Genomic DNA, 20,645 nt, shown 5'->3' with positions numbered 1-20,645 from the left:
ATGGCTACGTAACGATATACCCAAAAACCATCTCCGGAGCAGGGCCGGCGCGATGGTGGGCCCTGGGGTGGGCCCTGCGCCACTAATTGTCCCTGCGGCCCACCCAAGTTGACTCTCCTCGGTAGCGATGACACTGTGCCAACCCCCCCACACACATCACGAATGCCCCCCCCCCCCCGAATCCGAGAGTAGCTGGAGCCAGGCCTGCCCCGATGCCCCCCAGTCCCAGCAGCGTGACTATGGATTGTCACGATTCCGGGTCCCGCAAACCATTCCCGTTCGTCTCGTCCCCCCCCCCCTCCCCCACCTCGTTCGCGTTGTTTCGACCTGGTTGGTGCCGCTGAGTTTGCTCCTTTCTAGTCGGAATGCCACATTCGCTTAGAAAGCATGAGTCCCAGCCATTCTCTATCCACCAACGGCTGAAGGCCTCTTCCCCCCACGCAGTGTCGGTCAGTGTGCTGTTATGACAATACTTCACCACGCTGTCAGCGCGGGATGTCACTTGCGACCGATGTCTGGGAATCGGAACTCCCGTCACCGGGTTCGTACCGCGGTGCGCAAACCGCTGGACCACCGCTCCACGTTCACATGCCGCCTGGTGACGTGGCCCAGCCATGTCAGGTAGGCAGTTCGAATCCGGCAGGCCGTCCTGGTTACTACTGCGTGCGTACATCTGTATAAATATGCAGTTGGTTTCACAGTGGATGTCAGGCCATAGTGTGCCGGAGTAATGGTCCGTAAAAAATTTAACTGCAAATTACTCAATCCGGGTAACGCACATCAATCAATGCTCCCTACTGGCAGAACCATATCCATCTGTGAAACAGCCCCTTGCTTTCTGACAGCAATGCACTATGAGAGTGGCATGAACGCCAAATGCGCGAATTATAAATCTGCGTTCATCGTAATTGCTTCTCGCACACACGACTCGATGCGCGTATCTTGAGTCTAAACAGTCGTATTTAATCGACCAATCGACACATCACGCCAACGGCACACGACCGTTGCTGCACCCTCAATTATGATTGGCTGCATCAGTGTTTCTCTCAGAGCATCTTCGTTCCAGACTACAGCTCCAGTGACAAAGTCCCACGCCATCCGCCAGGTATCGGCCACCCGGCCAACAGGCATCGGAAGAGATTCATTTCTCACTGAATATATTCCAGTTCACAGGTAGACTGGAATGGGTGGCATGTGAACAGTGGTAGTTGGGGCCATAGTAAGGGACAGGGATATACTGGATGTGGTGTGCTGGCGGTGCGGAAATATTTTCCAGGTCAATGCCCCGGACAGACCGCCAGTAGGACCATGTATCTTCCAGGTGTTGACCGGGTATCGTTTCCACAGTGGAAACATATCGCTACAATAGAATGTGTATCCCCAGAGTTCAAACCCCGTGTTTCATATTTTATTCGGTCAAATTTGATCTCACACCAGTAGCAAGGTATTGGCCTTGTGGCCAGGCGTGTGGCCAGGCGTGTGGCGCAGGCCGCGAGTGCAGGCGAGGGTGCGAGGTGCTGGCCGTCGGCAGCGGCGGCGGTGGTGGTGGTGGTGGTGCCCAGGAGCTGGAATCACTTGCGCTTGGTGGCCTGAAGGTTCGGAGCGGAGACCTTCACCTTGCCTGGAACGTTCCTGGACAGGTCCGTGTCCTACGGGGGGGGGGGGACACAGCCAAACTTCTCGGCACTCGGCTCATCGATCCGTCCTCCCTGTGCCCTCTCTGCTGGGTCTGGAACAATCGTGTCATCGTGGATGTGCGATTTGATTCGGTATTCGATGTTTTTGCCATTGAGTTTGACATTTAACACCCCGAGTGGTTGCAGGAATGAGCACCCGCAGTGACTGCAGGGTATGTGTCTGCGTGTTAACGCGCTGAGCTACGAAAGCGGCAACCCGAGTTTGATTCCCGCTCACGGCCAACACCAGTGACGATTATATCAACCGATCCTAGGCCTCCCCTAGGTTGACTCAGCCTCATATGAGTCCCTGGTGCGGTGTGTAAAAACATCGCCACTGGGCAGACAACGGTGGTCGGGCGTGGTACTGGCCACCCACCTCCTTGTGTGCCGTGCCGGCCTACATAGGTGCTCGCTAACAGCACTTGACCCAATAGTCTAAAAGGCTATACAGAAGATCTTTGTCTTTGTCGTGTGTGTACGAGTTTGTGTGTCCCGCACAGCTTCAGCCAGATCAGGGGCAGTCGACTCAGGAGGAAAACTAGGCTTGGAGCAGGGTTCGTCTGAGCAAGCGGTGGAGGCCATGGTCGTTTGAACGTCAAGGTCACGTCCGGCCTCGTCAAAGTTCAAACGACTCTGGCCGGTGTCTCCGAGCTCGAGTCGCTGCCCACCCCCTCTCCCGTGCTGCCCCTGTCGTCGTCAGGATCATTTGCCCTCCTCCCCTGCTGCCCCCGCTCGCTCTCTATCTCTCTGACTCGCCTTGACGCTCTTGAAGAGATCCTTCTCCCGCGCCGTGGTGTCGCGCGCGTGGAGGAAGCTGTGCAGGGCCGTCTTGGCAGCTGCGACGCACAAACGTGGATGTTCGGCCACACGGGAGCGCAGTAAGGAAGCATGCAACGGCACACAGCCAAACAACGGCGCACACCCAAACAACGGCGCACAGCCAAACAACGGCACACAGCCAAACAACGGCACGCGCCACCACCACCGGCCGTACACACCACCACACACTAAAAGTACACACCGCTACAAAGACCGCCGGTGTAGCCTACGCAGACTGTGGGGCAAGTGCTGGTTACCGAGCACCTATGAAGGCCGGCACGGCACACGAGAGCGTGGGCGGCCAACACGACGCCCGGCCGCCTTTGTCTCCCCAGTGCTGATGCTTACAAACTGCACTAGGTGCTCATTTAAAGATGAGTTAACCTAAGGGAGTCTCATGACCAGTTTAGATGTGTTACTAATGTTGCCGTGAGTGGGATTCGAATTCAAGTTGCGGAGTTCTTAGAGCTCTTTGCTAACCACTGTGCCATCGCTCCTCACATACACCAAGACCACCGGTATAGCCTCAACAGACTGTTGGGACAAGTGCTGTTCATGACCACAGACACACACAAGCGTGCACGCGCACACACACACACAAGCGCGCACACACACACACACAAGCGCACGCACACACACACACACAGTAGCGGCCGTCAGGACGCACCTTTGCCTTTCTTCTGTGCCCCAGGTGTAAGCTTCACCTTGAACCTGGTGGCAGAGCGTAGTTTTCATGTTCACCACAAGTACGTGTGGTTAATGCAGACTTGATTCCTTGAAAAAGGTTTCTGTTTGGTGTTTGAACATCTTAACACCACCTGTTTTGTTGCCAGAAGGGTCCCCCATGTTGTGGTAGTGTAGCGGTTAGCGCATTGCGCTATAAACCTGGCGATCCGAGTTCAAATCCCGCTCACTGCCAACACCAGTGATGATTATCTGAACTGGTCCTGGGCCTCCGCTAGGTCGACTCAGAGTCAAATGAGTACCTGGTGTGGTGCGTAAACATCGCCACTAGGGAGACAAACGCGGCCGGGCGTGGTTGCTGGCCACCCACCCCCTCGTGTGCCATTCCGGCCTTCATAGGCTAACAGCACTTGCCTCAACAATTGTTCAGGCTATACGGAGGATCTTTGTTTGTTTGTGCGTGCATTTCCTGTGCGTGCGTGTGGTACTTGTAGTTGGTCATGGCTGTGTAGGGGGCGCAGGTCGGGATTGCAAACAGGAGGAGGTCGTCTGCATCCGGCTGCCCGGTCAAAGAGTCCAGCACAGCCTCCGCGTCCTAGACATCACATCACCGTCACGTCACCCCCCGAAGTATTTGTCACATCACCGGTCAATTCATAACCGCATCACTGTCACATCACCACCGCTTGATGACCACATCATGGCACGTATCCACATTATCATCACATCATCGCCAACATCCCTGTCAGCTCACACAACATACCACTCACTCCAATCACACAAAGGCAGGGGTGGCTGCAAGTGGCATCCCACGTGATCAGCTGGAGACAGGGCCCCCCCCCGCCCCCCCCTGCCCTCCCCCGCCCCGCTTACCTCGACTGCGGCCTGCTCTGTTTCTCCGTCGTCCGGGTCCTGCGTGGCGACACGAAGGGTAAAAATTTGAGACGCGACGCAGAAAATCAGAGACATGTGGGGGACCTCCCCCCACCCGGTGCAGAAATCCTGTGGCGAGACCGCGACTCCGCACTCACGCCGCCACTCACTCACCTTGTCCTCCACGTCGCCCCCCTGCTGCTCAGAGGAGACCGTCACGTCTCCCAGCTGATTGGCAGCCTGCTCCACGTGGGTCACCTGACCCTGAGGCTGGATGTTGATTGGGCGTGGCGCAGGCTTATGTTTCACGCGCTCATCCTTCTTCCCCTTGCCTTTTTTGTGTTTGGGTTCCTTCGGTTTCCCCTCCGACTGCCAACACATGAACAGCACACAGTGTCATGTGATAGGAACACGAGCACGTGACAGGACACGTGGTCACGTGACATGTCGCGTGGTCACGTGACAGGTCGCGTGGTCACGTGACGCGCGTGTGGCTAGGCGACGCACACACGCCTCCATATGTGAGATGAGTAGCAGGGCAAGGCCTCACCCCGAGCAGCTCCATCCTCAGCTTCCGCTCTTCCTCATCCTGGTCCGCGTACTTCTCCCGAATCTTCTTTAACTTGCCCTGCTCGCACCCAACACACGCGAACACAAAGATGAAGATCTCCCAGGTAGATTTTCGCAGGCTGTTGGGGCTAGTGCTATTTCCGAGCATCTATGAATGCGAGCCTGGCGTACGAAGGAGTGCTGTGACCAACACTACATCCGGCCGCCTTTATCTCTCCAGTGTCCATGTTGACACACTGTACCAGGTACTCATTTAAGGTTAACCTAGAGCGGACCCAGCATGGGGTTCTTATATCACGTGCCATTGATGGTAGCCATGGCTGGGAATTCAACTCAGGCAGGAGAGTTAGAACACAGCAGGAGGTAGCAGGAGGAAGCAGGAGAAAGCAGGAGGCAGCAGGAGGCAGTAGGTGAAAGCAGGAGGTAGCAGGAGGTAGTCGAGGGAAGCAGAAGGAAGCAGGAGGCAGGAGGCAGTAGGGGAAAACAGAAGGTAGCAGGGGGAAGCAGGAGGCAGGAGGGGGAAGCAGGAGGTAGCAGGAGGTAGCAGGAGGTAGTCGAGGGAAGCAGAAGGAAGCAGGAGGAAGGAGGCAGTAGGGGAAAACAGAAGGTAGCAGGGGGAAGCAGGAGGCAGCAGGAGAGTGAGAACACAGCAGGTGAGCCCCTCACCTTCTGGCCACGTTTGTGGGCAGGCTGGGCCACCCCTCCCAGCTTCTCACCCTCTCCGGTCACCCTCTCCGCCTCGGCCTGGGATCCAGCAGCAGCAGCAGCAGCGGGGTCCGCGAGGTCCGCGGGGTCCGCGGGTTCCGCGGGGTCCGAGGAGGGCGTTTCCAAATCCTGCGGGGTTGAGCTGCAGGCGAGCCCTGGCTGAGCCCCTGGCTGCTTCTTCTGCTTCTTAAGGTCCCTGGAGTCACAAGGGGTGGTGGAGGGGTGGAAGGGCAGGGTGGAGGGGTGGGAGGGGGCAGGGTGGGTGGGGTGGCAGTGAGGTCATGCAGCTGCAGTTATAAGGTCAGAAGCGCGAAGCAGGCACTGCTGAGATCCTGGGTTCGAATCCGAGTTTCAGCCTCCCCTGGTTAAACCGGGTTTTCAAGTTAAGTGTGGACTGACCTGCGCTCCTTGGCAGAGAGATGTTTCCGGGATTTGTCATCTCTCTGGAGAGAAACGCGGCATACGGAGAGGGAAAAGAGTGATTGGGGCAAGTTACGGTTCACAGATCAATTCATTATTAGGATCCAGGTTGACAGTTCATCACGATTAAAGATGCACAGTTACCATGTGTGTGTCTGTGTTCATTACCCGTGTCCTTTACTTATGTGTGTCAGTGTGTCTCTGTGCGTGTCCGTGCGTGTCCGTGCGTGTCCATGCATTTCCGTGTGTCTCCACGTGCGGTACCTGAGCGTCTCCCTGCATCTCCGAGGCTTGTGATGTGCTCGCTGGCACTCCGTCGGACCCAGCTGCCATGCCGGGCCTGCGGGGGAAACACGGGAGACGCACGATAGGCACACACAGTCGCTGGCGCCCAGTGCGAGCGAGTGAGGGGATGGGGGCAGGGGGAAGGTGGAGCGATGCCCTCACCTGTGCATGTGTAGGTGAGACGGCTGAGCCAGGTGAGACAGGTCGATGTTCGTGTCGGGGAAATCCATCTCCCCGCCACTATCGCCCCCGCCATCGGAGTCCCCGCTGCCTGGCTGCACCCTCACCTCCTCCTCCTCTTGCGAGCCCTCCGATTGGCTGTCTTCCTCTTTGGGGGGTGGGGGGCCACCCTGAGCGGAGGGGGCGGCCGAGACGGCGTCTTCTGATTGGGTGGCAGGGAGGCCTCCTCCCTCCCTGTCCCCCGCCGCCCCCTCCTCCTCCTCCCCATCAGAGGGTACCTCCTCTGTGGGAGAGCGGGTCGTAGGCCTCAGGCTGACAAATGCTCGCACGTGCGTTACCACGGCAACTAGAGCCGGGTGCCATGGGCTGCGGTCGTCCTCAACAATGTCAATGTTAATTTGCTCGACCCTGATGAAGGGCACCCCCAGTGGCAGCTGTCTCTGTGTGGCACAAGGTGACTCAGCACCTGGCCTGCAAGCAGACATAAGTCTGCCAGTCAAGGATAATGATTGCTATGTGTTATCCCCACCAACTATGTTAAATTAATTCGGCCAATATTTGGACCATGACGCTGGTAAACATTGGTCCATTTGGGATGAATGACGAGATGTAGGCAGCACATTTTCATGGTTCATACTCCGTCAGTCGAACTGATATGTATTGGCAGAGCTGGAACTTAGGAGAATTAAGCGCACATCCAAATTGTAAGCGATTTTTTTTTTTTACAGTCCTTGTCAACCAGCCTGAGATCAACAGCTCACTAGAAACGATACCGGTAATCAAACCCAGGATTCTCAGCGTTGCCAGCCCAGCTCTCTGACCTCCTGACCCAGCTGGGCACCACCACTCCACCAGCCTGCGGGGTCAAACAGGGGTCGCACTCTGTGACCTACCCAGGTCGACGGACGCCTCCTCCATGAGTCGCCCCGCTTCCCTCGCCTCCGACTCCAGGTCCTCGTCCTGAACTCTGACCTTTCGCTCCCCCTTGTGACGAGCGACACAAGACTCGTCCACCTGATCAACACGAGCGAACACACACACGGGACAGTAAATATATACACACACACACAAGTATTTAAGGTTGAGTCGACCTAGGCTAGGCACACAGACGCCAGCAGCCCGAGTCACCACGATTGGGCTAAGAACAACTTGTGGGTGCAATTTGTTATTATTTTTATTACTACGATTGTTTACCCAGGAGAGCCTCACTGAGTCTCAAGACTCTTTTTCAGGTGGGCCCTGCTAAGTTTTTTTGCAGTAGGAGGGTGATGTTACTGTGTGTGATCCCTCATCAGTAATTTTCAGGTCATTTTTCAGCACTGGGATGTTTTGTATGTTTTTGTTGTTGTTGTTGTTGTTGCAATAGGAAGATACTGGAGAACCCAGAGGAAACTCATGCAGAACAGGGGGAGGGAGAACATACAAACTCCACACAGGAAGGCACCCAAGTAGGGAATCGAACCCAGGTCGTTCTTGCTGTGAGGCAAGAGTGTTACCACTGCGCCCCCACCCTGCCACCCAAGTAAACGTGGCAACGTTGTTCATTAAAACGTGGCGACGGACTCAAGACACACACCTTGAACAGGAATCCAAACCCCATCATCAGGTAAGAAGGAGGCAGGTAATTCTTCTTACCTGTGCCAGCAAAGACACGCACACACACACACACACGCACGCACACACACACGCACGCACGCACACACACACACACACGCACACACGCACACACGCACGCACTCACACACACGCGCACACACACGCGCACACACACGCACGCACTCACACACGCACGCACTCACGCACGCACGCACACACGCACGCACACACACGTATGCACACGCACGTGCGTTAATACCAATGACCAGGTGCTTTCAGAGCAACACTCACCAGATAATGCAGCCGTTATGTACTGCACGCAATAAACACATGGCACCAATTCTAGATTTGAAGTTTTCGTGACTGCACGGATCCATACTCTTTGGTTCTTTCGGTAAAGTCATGTAGGTGAAAAAAATCTAATGAAAATAAATAAATAAAATCGCACTTTAGCGATTGTTTTCTTGCTGTGGTTGTCCCACCTGATGATGGGCGCTTGTGTTGCGCCCGAAACGTCGCGATTTAATTTATTTATTTTAATTTTATTTATTCACTTACATGACTTTACCGAAAGAACCAAAGAACATGGCACCAAACCTGTACATCGCCACACCCGCGTGTCGCCATATGCATACAGCGTCACACCAGTACGGTACCACACCTGCATTGTCGTGGCAATTCTACAGAACAAAGTATTTGCTTCGGGTTTATTTCGTGTCACCAGGTGACAACTCGAGAGGGCAGGACACGAGTCTCATTTGGTAGGAGTTACCTGAGGAGGTTGCAAGAGTGACACCCGCGTGTCACCGCACCTGTACGGCACTACACACGTACAGCTCTAACACCTGCATGGTAAAACACCGGTGTTTCACCACACCTGTACGGCACTACACATGTACAGCTCTAACACCTGCATGGTAAAACACCGGTGTTTCACCACACCTGCATATCACCGCCAATCCTGGCTCCAGGTGCTCTTGGATTGTGGGGGGCCCATTTGAGCTGTCGAGTGTGGGGGGCACCGTAACATCGACATACCGCTAAGAAGCATCAACTTGGGTGGGCCACGGGGACATCTGGTGGTGAAGGGCCCAGCCAAGCACGGCCCCCATTACACGTGCGTGCCCCCCTAAACGTGCGTGCCCCCCTAAACCTGCGCGTCCCCCCCGCACACACCTGCATCGCGCCGCCCGCTGCGTGGCACTCACCGCGGACCATGAAGCTGCCCGTGGTGAGGTACTCCCCGGAGGGCGCCGTCTTGGTGACCTGGTGGTGGTGCACCCACCAGGCGCTGGTGACGACGCGGGCATCCCACGCGGCGCTGTAGCACACGGCCATCGTGCCAGCCTCCGTGAGCGTGCGGGGGGGCACCGCCTCTCCTGGTGGGGGAGGGGGTGGGGGGCATCATCATAATAGGTGCAGCGTGATTATGGAGGGGTCCTCATCATGGTGAACAGAGTTCATGCAGGCCTGAGTCCTTGAGAAAGGTTTCTGTTTGGTATTTTAACATCTGAACACCTGTTTTATTGCCAGAAAGGGTAAAACCTATTCTTATATCTTGACGCTGGCAAGGGAGGTCCCATGATGTAGCTGCTCACCCCGAGATCTCAATGTCCTGACAGTGGCATTGTCTTTGTGCTGGTCGCCTTTTGGCATTCTCTGGTCTAACACCGTTTGAGACTAGGCTCTAAAGAAGTTGTCTGGTGTGGACCAATCAGTTTCAAAGACTATGCGTATAGTATCCTATGGTTCTTTCGGTAAAATCACGTAGATAGAAAAAATAATAACAATAAAATAATAAAAAGAAAGTGAATAAATAATAATTTAAATATCATCCTGATGACGATTGCTTGTGTTGAGATCGAAACTTTATTTTCATTTTTATTATTTTATTGTTATTATTCCTTGCAAAAGGTTTATGTTTGGTGTTTTAACATCTTAACACCTGTTTTATTGCCAGGAAGGGTAAAACCTCTAGTTTAGTGGTTGGAACGTGTTTTGTGGTTCCAGTGGGACGTAACCCGTGCCAGGCTAGGTGCAGGGATCCCTGCGAGTGGCTCGGAGTGGCGGTCGCACCCGTGGGGTTTTTGATGACGCAGCTCGTGGCTCCGTGCAGATCAGCGTGAACGTAAAGATCTCCTGTCAACGGCAGCAAACACACACACGTACACAATATACACAAGATACACGATACTAGCATGCACACATAGAATACACACACACACACTTACCAATTTACACAATACAAATATACACGCAAATAAATAAACATAAACACACAAACACGTAAATACACACACATCACTATGTCAATGACAGTGCACACATACGTACACCAGTACACACACAGACGTAGAGCAAAGACTAAGATCCCCCACAGCCTACACAGGCTGTTGGGGCGAGTGCTGTTAGCGAGCACCTATGAAGGCCGGCAAGGCATATGAGGGGATGGTGTGGCCAGCACCACTCTTGGCCGAGTCACACCAAGTACTCATTTAAGGCTGAGTCGACTTTAGGGAAGGCCAGAACCAGTTCAAATATTCACCACTGCAATTGGTCGTGAGCTGTAATCGAACTTGGGTCGCTGGGTTTGGAGTGCAATGGGCTAACCACTGTGCCGCCGCTGCCCACACCACCCCAAGACACACTCACACCCTCTCACACACACAGGTGAGCTCACCTGCTCGCAGGTAGCGCTTGACGATCATCTCGTTCTGCTGCTGGTCGCGGCCGGCGATCACCAGGAAGTTCTCCGAGCTGATGAACCAGAGAAACTTCTCGAACCTGCTCGCACGCACGCGGCACGGCGCCACGCATCACTACCGCGCCGAGGGGGTCACAGCAAAGCCCAGCGTCACGCAGTGGAGTCGTCGCCTCATCGATACGGAGGTCAGGAACACTCGGCATTGAGGAGAGCGGCTAACTTCCGCTTGGCTCTGAGATTGCGGGTCAAGTGGCGTGTTGGGGTCAGGGTTGAGGGGTCATACCAGTAGACCTTGCGCGCCTTCTGGATGGAGCTCACGACTTGCACCTCCTTGAGAGTCTGTCGCGTCTTCTTCTCGGCAGACTTGAATGCCTGTGGCACACCTCGTCAACAAGCCACCTCGTCAGTCTCATGTCTTGATAACACGCCACTTCGTCGGTGGCACACCTGGCAACAAGGCAGCTGCTGATACGCTCAGCACATGAACATGTGGCACACACATCTAGCATGTGACACACACACCTGACACGCACATTTCTACCTTTTCTGATGCCTCAATGGTTTTCTGCTCCTTCTTGGCGGCGTGTCTCTTGTGATCGTAATACCTACACACGGCACCGCAACACACACGCAGCACCACGCCGCACACTTAGTGCCACACGCACAATTAACACCACACACACAATTAGCACCACACACACACACACAGCGCCATGCCATACACTTAGCACCACGCGCACACTTAGCACCACACGCACAATTAGCACCACAAGCGCACAATTAGAACCACACACACTCAGCACCACGCCACACGCGCAGCACCACACGCACAATTAGCACCACACACGCACAATTAACACCACACGAACGTACAGAGAGAGGGAGTGAGAGTAGGAGGGGCAGGGCAGGGCGACTAAGAAGGGGAGCAGGAAGGGGGAGTCGGGAAGGGGAGCAGAGAGGGGAAATGGGAGGAGCACCTCTTGGAGTTGGCGTAGGCGGACAGGCTCAGGTCGATGTCGATCAGCGCTGGGCGCCCCTGTTGAGGCTTCTGCCGCTTGTGCTGCTGCTTTGTCGCTTTTACGGCCTCTCCATCGCCGGCCTCACCATCCGAGCCGTCCTCACCACCAGCCCCAGTGTACGGGTTACTGTATCACCGCCAATGCCACATGCACCAATAACACCACCATTACCACCACATGCACCAATAACACCACCATCCCATTCACCGTTAACACTATCACATGCACCAATAATAGCACCATTATATACACCAATAACACCATCATCCACTACTGTATCAATGTGCGCACCAGACCTGGGGTCAATTATAATCATAATTCCAGAAGCATTGTTGGCTGAAATTAAGATAACATTGTGATTGTAACTAATGAGTTATAAATCACACAGTTAATTGCAATTGCCCCCAGGTCTGCTACACTCAGTGTTTGTGTTCTGTTTAAAGTAGGCTTTCGTGACCAATATTATTCATAATCAAGGCTTTTGGGTTAGATCGCGTAAGTATAAATGTGTCGTAACCCTCCACCACCCGACACAGCCAATCATTAAGGAATTTGTCACGTAAACAAAACGCACCAATTAGTCACTACTTCAGCCCACCGGTGTGTTGGAGAGCAAATCCACAACATTTACAATTTAAGTTCGACGTTTCGCTGATAATTCCATCCAGCATCATCGGGCGATTTGCCAGAACTATTCTGGATTTACTCTCTAACACACCGGTGGGCTCAAGTAGTAAACTAATTGGCGCGTTTTGTTTACGTGACAAATCCCTTACCGATTGTCTGTGTCGGGTAGTGGAGGGTTACGACACATTTATACTCACGCAATCTACCCCAAAAACCTTCATCGTGAATTTGTGTTCTGTGTTCACCGCTTGTAGCGCGCGTGTTGTGTGCTCGTTGTGTCGCCGTGTGCAGCACGCGCGCCACATCCGCACGCTGCGCACGTTGCCGCGTGCCACCCCACCTAAGCGCCATGGTGATGTGGTTGGTGTTGAGCTTCAGGGCCTTGATGGCGCATGCCACGGGGTCGCCCTGCTCGCTGGCCTCGCGCACCAGCGCGCCGATCTCGGCCCAGTCCAGCTGGTTGGCCAGGGCACTGCGCACCACCGTGATGGCGCGCTCCACCACCAGCAGGTTCACCTCGATCAGCTCCGCCTTGCGCCGGTCCTCCTCCTGCACTCGCACGCACGTACGCACGGGTATGTAGAGGCACGGGTATGTGGAGGTACGCGTTGGTGCCGGTGTTTCACACGCGGTCGGGGGGTGACAACGTCACGTAAAGACTCTGGGCGATGCAGACGCTGTAGCCGAATGGCAATAGGGGGGGCCCCATCTGTGCCCCCCGCGCCCCCCCTATGGCGGTGTTAGTGCCCCGGCGAGAGCTCACCTGCGCCTGCTGCAGGGCGTCCAGCCGCCTCGTGTGGTCCTTGCGCACGTTATCCAGCTTCTTGAGTGCCTGCTTCTCCTGTGAGACACATGGGACAGTTTGCACACACGCTTCACACACACACGCTCTACACACTCGCTACACACACACACACTCTACACACACACTCACGCTACACACACACGCTACACACACATGCTACACACACGCTCCACACACACACGCTCCACACACGCTACACACACACACACGCTCAACACACACACTACACACGCTTCACACACACACTCTCCACACACACACACTCACTTCACACACGCTTCACACACACACGCTTCACACACACACGCTTCACACACACGCTTCACACACACACACACGCTTCACACACACACACACGCTTCACACACACACGCTTCACAAACGCGCGCACAACACACAAACACTCTACCCACGCTCTATACACACACACACACACGCTACACACACACACTCCAATATCACCACCTGCCATTTCGCCACTAAGTGACGGTGACATTACCACAGCGCTTGTGCCAGGATCGCGGTGCACTTTGAGGCCAAGTGAAGTGTCGAAGGCTCGCTGACAGGTCACGGGACAGACCCAGGTGCCATGGGTTGACTCGGATAAATGGCAGAGATGCACCAGCTGTGCCCTCTACTGTGCCAACTGTGCCGTACTCTCCACACCCACTCATCTTCACACACACACACATACACTCCACACACACACAATCCACACATGCCCATCTCAACACATACGCATGCTCTAAACACACACAGACATCTATATACACACGTACACAGAGTATACTCTCAACACACACACACGCACTCATCTTAACACACACATACAGACACTCCACACACACACAATCCACACATGCCCATCTCAACACATACACATGCTCTACACACACACACATCTATATACACACGTACACACAGAGTATACACTCAACACACACGCACTCATCTTAACACACACATACAGACACTCCACACACACAATCCACACATACCCATCTCAACACATACACATGCTCTACACACACACACACACAGACATCTATATACACACGTACACACAGAGTATACACTCAACACACACACACATGCACGCATGCACGCCCAGACCTGATGCAGTGCCTTGATGTCGATCTTCTGGCCTTCCATCTTGGAGAAATACTCATCCACGGCCTGAAACACATACACACACATACAAAATTCACGACGACGGGACCTCGTTTTGAGTCACAAACAATAAACATAAAGGGAATGTATAGAGTATAAAGGTAACCGCAATGAAGGTAAAATAATCGTTACGTATTTTCCCAGGAAAGCCATACCGAGTCCAAAATCTATTTTTCATGAGGTACCTGCATTGGAAAGTTTGATCAAACAGGACCCTGCGGGGTGGGCTGGTAGGAATAATACTAATACCGGTACAGGGATATCGACCGCACACACACGCACACGCGCACACACGCGCATAAACGTACACACGCACACACACACACGCACACACACCGCACGCACACACACATACATGCACGCGCACGCGCACGCACACGCACACGTAATGAAGTTGTGTTGCTACGCTTCCAGTTCGCCGTGAATAACGATCCGAAGCCCAATAGCGCCCATTCATCACGCCGCTCGAGTGGGCCGGACACGCACACACGCACGCACACACACGCACACAGTCACACATATACACACACGCACGCACACACGCACACACACGCGCATACACACGCACACACACGCACGCACGCAAACACACACGCACACACACACACGCGCAGGGGGAGCGGGCGGCCATCTTGTCGGACGGACGGACGGACAAACGGACGCGGACGGACGGACGGACGGACAAACGGTCGGACGATATAATCTATTGGTGGTCTGGTCCACTTCGTTCCTACCAGTATAACATACAAACTCCATAGATAAAGGCATCCGAGTAGAGAATCGAACCCAGGTCCTTCTTTCTGTGAGGCACAAGTGTAACCGCTGTGCCGCCCCGGTGAAGTGGCGATTATGGGAGAGGAGCGCACGGGGAGGGAGAGGGCTTCTGTCTGTTTTTACATCAGACACTGGGACAGAGAGAAACGGTCATAGGGAGAGAACAGGGAGGAGATCTTGAGTCTTGACTTGAATGGGGAGGTGAATTGACCGTGCAGCAACGGATAAACGAGTGACGTCCTGTTTAAGACATTTTACTGGAGCTTTGGATGCAAGGCGTAGGGGGGTCATGGAGAAGAGTAGAGTGAGACGAATGGGGAAAGGAAGGAGAGTGCGCGGAGGGGAATAGAGTGCAATGAGAGTGGAGAGGTAGGAGAGTGCATGGGAAGGAGTCGAGTGAGATAAGAGTGGTAGACAGAGCTGAGTCCATGGAGGATCTTAGCAGTTGACATAATTTGATTGGGAGCCAGAGGAGGGGGATTGAAGTGTGGGTGCGCCATGGTCTCGTGACGGATACTGATGAGGGAGTCTGGCATCGGTATCTTCGATCATAGGATTTTGGAATTGAGGGGTTTGTAGAGGCCCTGAAGGAGAGAATTATAAAAGTCAATAGAGAGATGGGGTCGTGGTGGGGTCATGGTGGGGTCATGGTGGGGTCATGGTGGGGTCATGGTGGGGTCATGGTGGGGCCGTGGTGGGGTCATGGTGGGGACAAGGTGGGGTCATGGTGGGGTCATGGTGGGGCCGTGGTGGGGTCATGGTGGGACATGGTGGGGTCATGGTGGGGTCATGGTGGGGTCATGGTGGGGCCGTAGTCTGTGTGCACACCTTATCAAAGCTGTCCATCTCCAGGTAGGGCCCGCGTGAGTGCTGCGCAAACAGGAATGGGTGGAACTCCTCATACCTGTAAACACGAGCACACACACAAGGCACATGCACTCACACACATGCACAGAGATTCTACGTTGTGGCCTCAACGGACTGTTGGGGCAAGTACTGTTAGCGAGCACCTATGGCCAACAGTACGCCCAGCCACCTCTGTCTCCCCAGAACCGATATTAACACACCACATCATGTACCAGTTTAAAGATGAGTCGACCAAGTGGAGACCCAGGATACATGCACACAGACACGTGCATGCACACATGCACAGAGACAAGTGCGCACACACACACATATCCCCATTTCAATATACACAGACAAAGGGAATCCAAGGAAAGCTCTCACTCTCACATTCTCCAACTTCCTTCCCACTCTCTCACTTTTTCACGCTCCCCCAATAAGTATCCACCACTCTCCCACTCACTTCCCCGGTCTCGGACTCATTCTCCACCACGATCAACCACTCACTCTCCCAGTCACCTACCCACTATCCCACACTCTACAACGCTCTTGCATATCCCTCCGCACACACTCCCCCGCACTCTCCCATATTCTCCCGTGCTCTCCACCACTCTGCCCCACGCTCCCCCGCCCGCTCCCACGCACGTGAGCAGCTCCTCGGGCTGCTGCGTTGCGTCGACGCTCGGCTTCTTCTCTCGCTTCTGAATGATGTAGCCCTGGGAGGAGATGGAAAGCGGCGATCAGCTCGCTAAAGACGAGAACCGTGCTAATGACGCTAACGCAGCTAACCATGCTAATGACGATAACAATGATAGCCTCGAATGACAACAATGCCATTGACTCGAACGGGACGATCGACGCTAATGAACGTTGCTGGTGACGAGAGCGGCACTAAGGGCACTAACGACAGGAGTGGTGCAGAAACGCAAAGAACGCTTATGAATTCTAACTCGAACCCCAAACGTTCAGGTCGCTTAACTCCGACACACAATATTGACACACGTGACTTAGGAAACACTTCGAAATAATTTGCCCTCCCCCCCCCGCCGAAATATTTTATCAGCAAGCGCCACTCATGGGCGTCAGCAAGTGGCATCCTGCACAACAGGGTATGAGCATCACGAGTGAGGGCACCGCGCGAACGACTACGTGGGGACGAGCTGTGTGGAGTCGCCCCCTTCAACCACGCTCCGCACCTTTCCCTGAAAGTCACTGGCTCTCTCCATGAACTCCTCCGACAGGGCGATGGCCTGCAGGACCTTGGGCAGATCTGTGTGTGTGTAGTGACACACAGGCACACAGACACGAACACATAAACACACATGCATGAGCTCGCATAAGATGCACGTGAGATGGGGAGATGTGAGGGATGGGAGGGGGGATGTGAGATGGGGAGGAGATGTGAGAGATGTGACGGATGGGAGAGGAGGAGAAGGGGATGTGAGGAGGTAGAGGGGACCTCACCTCGTGTGAGATCGAACCCTTGGCCCAGCTTGGCCCCCTCGGGGAGGCCGGCCTGCAGGAGGCAGTGCTCAATGACCGCAGGACCAGGCGCTGTCAACAGCACGCGCACACACGCACACACGCACACACGGGCACACGCGCACACACGGACACACGCGCACACGCGCACACACGCGTACAAATATAAAGACAAAGATCCCCCCTCTAGTCTTAATCGGCCAACACGGCACATGCCCGGCTGAATTTGTCTCCCCGGTGCTGATAGTCACACACCGCACCGGGTACTTATTTAAGGCCGAGTCGACCTAGGGAATGCCCAGGACTTGTTCAGATATTCACCACAAACACATAAACACACACATGTTGTATAAACATGTGCACTCAGATTGGTAATGCACGTTAGGCATTGCAGATGAAATAATGGAGGTGCACAGGTGCTGTCACGGGCTGTACATGTGTTTGGTTGTGTGTGTTGCGACCTGATAAACTAATGTGGGCGAGGCACCCTGCTGCTTTCAGACACATCCTCAAAACCCAGCATCACACGCACGAGCACGACCGGTGGCCGCAGACTTACTCATGTGGGGGTTCAACACCCGCTTCAGTTGGTCGCCCTTCGATGCCGCTTCGAGGATCTCCGTCAGCCTGAAAAAAAAACAACCATCATGACAACAACACAAACACAACAACAATAACCATCACGTAAGTTGCTCCTGGCTTGCGAAGTGCTCCACAGCACTCTATCAAAAACAAATTATTATAACATTATGCACGTGACCACCGGCGTGCGAATACACATGGGTGGGCACGCACATGTGCACACAGTGCCCACATACCCCACGCATGCTGGGACTCACCGCTCCACGGAGAGCGGTGCTTGCACCGCGAGTGCGGCGGCGTCGCGAGGGTAGCGCTCACGCACAGCCAGCTTCACATCCATCGACTCGTCCGTGCGGAACCGCAGCAGGTTCAGGATGGTGAACTCGTGGTCCGTCAGCACAACATTGCCCTGGGAGCCACAACAGCAGCAACAACAGTAGCAACAACAAAAAGACGAACATCAGCAGTAGCAATATCATAAGCGATAGAACATCTGGAAATGATAGATTCCGGCAGTGACAAAAGGCTTGAGAAGCACACTCGGAGAGCACATGGAGGGCACAGAAAGACACAAAGTGACAGTGACACACAGAAGCACATAGTGACACGTGGTGATAGTGACACATAGTGACACATAGTGACACACTGTGAAACTGTGACACATCAAGGTACATTAGCACAAGGACCTATACAGTGACACACGGCGATACACGACGGCACACAGCGATACACAAATACATATTGAGACACAGTGACACACGGAGTACACAGTGCGACACAGAGTGACAAAATAGTTTCATGCGAAGGTACACAGTGACACACAGACATACGTAGAGGCACACGGAGGGACACAGAGACACACAGAGGAGGTGGGTGCATGGGTGGGTGCTGGCCCCTCACCCGGTCGTAGAGCTCCACGATGAGGTGGTACGCCGCCTCGTTGGAGCCGAACTGGAGGTCGACGACGCGATCTGTGCCCAGCTGCTCTACGCTCACGAGGCGCCGCGACTTGAGATGCTTACGGCACTGAGCGCAGCACAGAGCGCATCACACATCACGCCACACTGGACATGTAAATAAACATGGTACGCGCAACAAATACCGCACCATACACACGCAACACACCACACGCAATACAAAGCACCCCACGTACGGCACATCAAACACCACACCGCAACAGACTACCACGCACCACACATAAACACGACACACCGCACACAGAAGGAGAGGAGGGAGACGGGGCAGTGGGGCCCCCATGAGCACCTTCATGGAGAAGCCGGAGGGCATGTTGTTCTTGGGCCACTCAAACTCGGTGGTGTGAAGCCGCGTGCCAGACTCGATGAGAAGCACAGCCTTAGCGTCAGGCCTGTACACACGTGGCCACAACACCGCAGGGTCACACCGCCAGAGAGTCACGACGCTACTACACAGCCACAACACCACCGAATCACGACACTACCCAACCACAACACCACACAGCCACAATAACCACAGAATCACACCACACAACCCCAACACCAAACAACCACAACACCGCCCAGCCACAGCACCGCACAACCACAATAACTACAGAATCACAACACTACCAAGCCACAACACCACACCTCCACAATAACCACAATCACAACACTAACCAGCCACAACCACAATACTAGTCACAACACTACCCAGCCACAACACCACAGAATCACAACGCCACACAACCACAGAATGCTACAGAATCACAACACCACACAGCCACAACACTACCCAGCCACAACACCACAGAATCACAACACCACACAGCCACAATAACTAGATAATCACAACATTACCCAGGCACAACACCACACAGCCACAACACTACCCAGGCACAACACCACACAGCCACAACACTACCCAGCCACACAACCACAGCACCCCGGGTCGCGTACCGTTGCAGTCGGACCAAGTATGTCCGAGTGTCCACATCGTAGACGTTGTTCACGCGCATCCCCAGCAGGCTGCAAGACACAGGACACAGCAAGAGGACACTTAGACACTGACACACACCGACACCGAGACGATGATACACCGAGACAGAGTAATATTAGAGACAGAGGAAGACATAGAGACACTGAGACACTCACTCAGACACCGAGACACAGAGACCGACGAAATGAGACGGAGACACGCATACAATGAGACGCTCAGACATTTAAAACAGACACAGAGACACCGTGACAGAGACACTGAAACATACATAGAGACATGGAGACGCGGAGGGACACGGAGACCGCGCCACAGGGCCCAGACCATCGGCCTAGGCTCTCGGCCGACAGAGGCCGCGCCGGGACGGCGGGGAATCTAGGCAACGCAGGGCGGAGCCGTTCTCAGTCCCAGAGATCCCTCACAGGGGGTCCCCTCGCACGGGGACCCCTCTCGTACCCCTCTCGGGAGCCCCTCACCTGCGCCGCAGCTCGCTCACCACGGCCCGCACGTCCACGGTGCTGAACCTCGTCTTCATCTTGCGTGACGGACCCGGAGCCGGGGTCTAACCTAGGCCTCACACACGTGAAGGGGTCAGAGGACGAGGGGGCGGCTCTACCAGGGCCCCTCCCACCGGGATCCTCCCACAGAGATCCAGACCCTCCCATCGGGGTCAAGTTCCTCCCACCGGGGTCCTCCCAAAGGGGTCCAGATCCTCCCACCGGGGTCCTCCCACAGGGTATCCAGACCCTCCAACCGGGGTGGTCCCAAAGGGGTCCAGATCCACCCACCGGGGTCCTCCCATGGAGTTGAGACCTCCCACGGGGTCCAGACACTCCCACCGGGGTCTTCCCACGGGGTCCAGATCCTCCAAAAGGGGT

General features: G+C 54.6%; 1 protein-coding gene across 1 annotated transcript; it reads right to left on the bottom strand.

Moving 5' to 3' along the window:
• Positions 1-942: 942 nt before the first annotated feature.
• NEMF (nuclear export mediator factor) lies at positions 943-20,389 on the bottom strand. The gene is made up of 32 exons (XM_078602413.1): positions 20,244-20,389; positions 19,731-19,799; positions 19,081-19,183; positions 18,718-18,843; positions 18,075-18,226; positions 17,795-17,862; positions 17,218-17,307; positions 16,950-17,023; positions 16,399-16,469; positions 15,739-15,814; positions 14,080-14,142; positions 12,925-13,002; positions 12,502-12,710; positions 11,493-11,660; positions 11,057-11,120; positions 10,799-10,887; positions 10,492-10,595; positions 9,888-9,950; positions 9,020-9,190; positions 7,792-7,850; positions 7,109-7,229; positions 6,198-6,498; positions 6,015-6,090; positions 5,730-5,773; positions 5,292-5,526; positions 4,606-4,683; positions 4,230-4,424; positions 4,056-4,094; positions 3,671-3,777; positions 3,166-3,209; positions 2,436-2,515; positions 943-1,649 (listed from the first exon to the last, which is right to left on the bottom strand). Exons 1-32 carry the CDS (start codon positions 20,300-20,302, stop codon positions 1,572-1,574), a joined length of 3,354 nt encoding a protein of 1,117 aa, XP_078458539.1. The 5' UTR covers positions 20,303-20,389; the 3' UTR covers positions 943-1,571.
• Between the last annotated feature and the right edge of the window lie 256 nt (positions 20,390-20,645).

The sequence above is a fragment of the Lampetra planeri genome, chromosome 18 (assembly GCF_965212315.1).
Source record: "Lampetra planeri chromosome 18, kcLamPlan1.2.h2, whole genome shotgun sequence".
In the NCBI taxonomy this organism is placed as follows: Eukaryota; Metazoa; Chordata; class Hyperoartia; order Petromyzontiformes; family Petromyzontidae; genus Lampetra; species Lampetra planeri.
The sequence above is the reverse complement of the archived record's forward strand: the minus strand, read 5'-3'. Positions and strand labels throughout refer to the sequence as shown.

Excerpts from the sequence above, each read along its gene's own strand:
- NEMF (XM_078602413.1), bottom strand. The coding sequence starts at position 20,302 with ATGAAGACGAGGTTCAGCACCGTGGACGTGCGGGCCGTGGTGAGCGAG. Across the intron at positions 9,191-9,887 it reads CGTCATCAAAAACCCCACGG|GAGAGGCGGTGCCCCCCCGC; the intron begins GTGCGACCGCCA and ends CTCCCCCACCAG. Across the intron at positions 1,650-2,435 it reads ATCTCTTCAAGAGCGTCAAG|GACACGGACCTGTCCAGGAA; the intron begins GCGAGTCAGAGA and ends CCCCCCCCGTAG.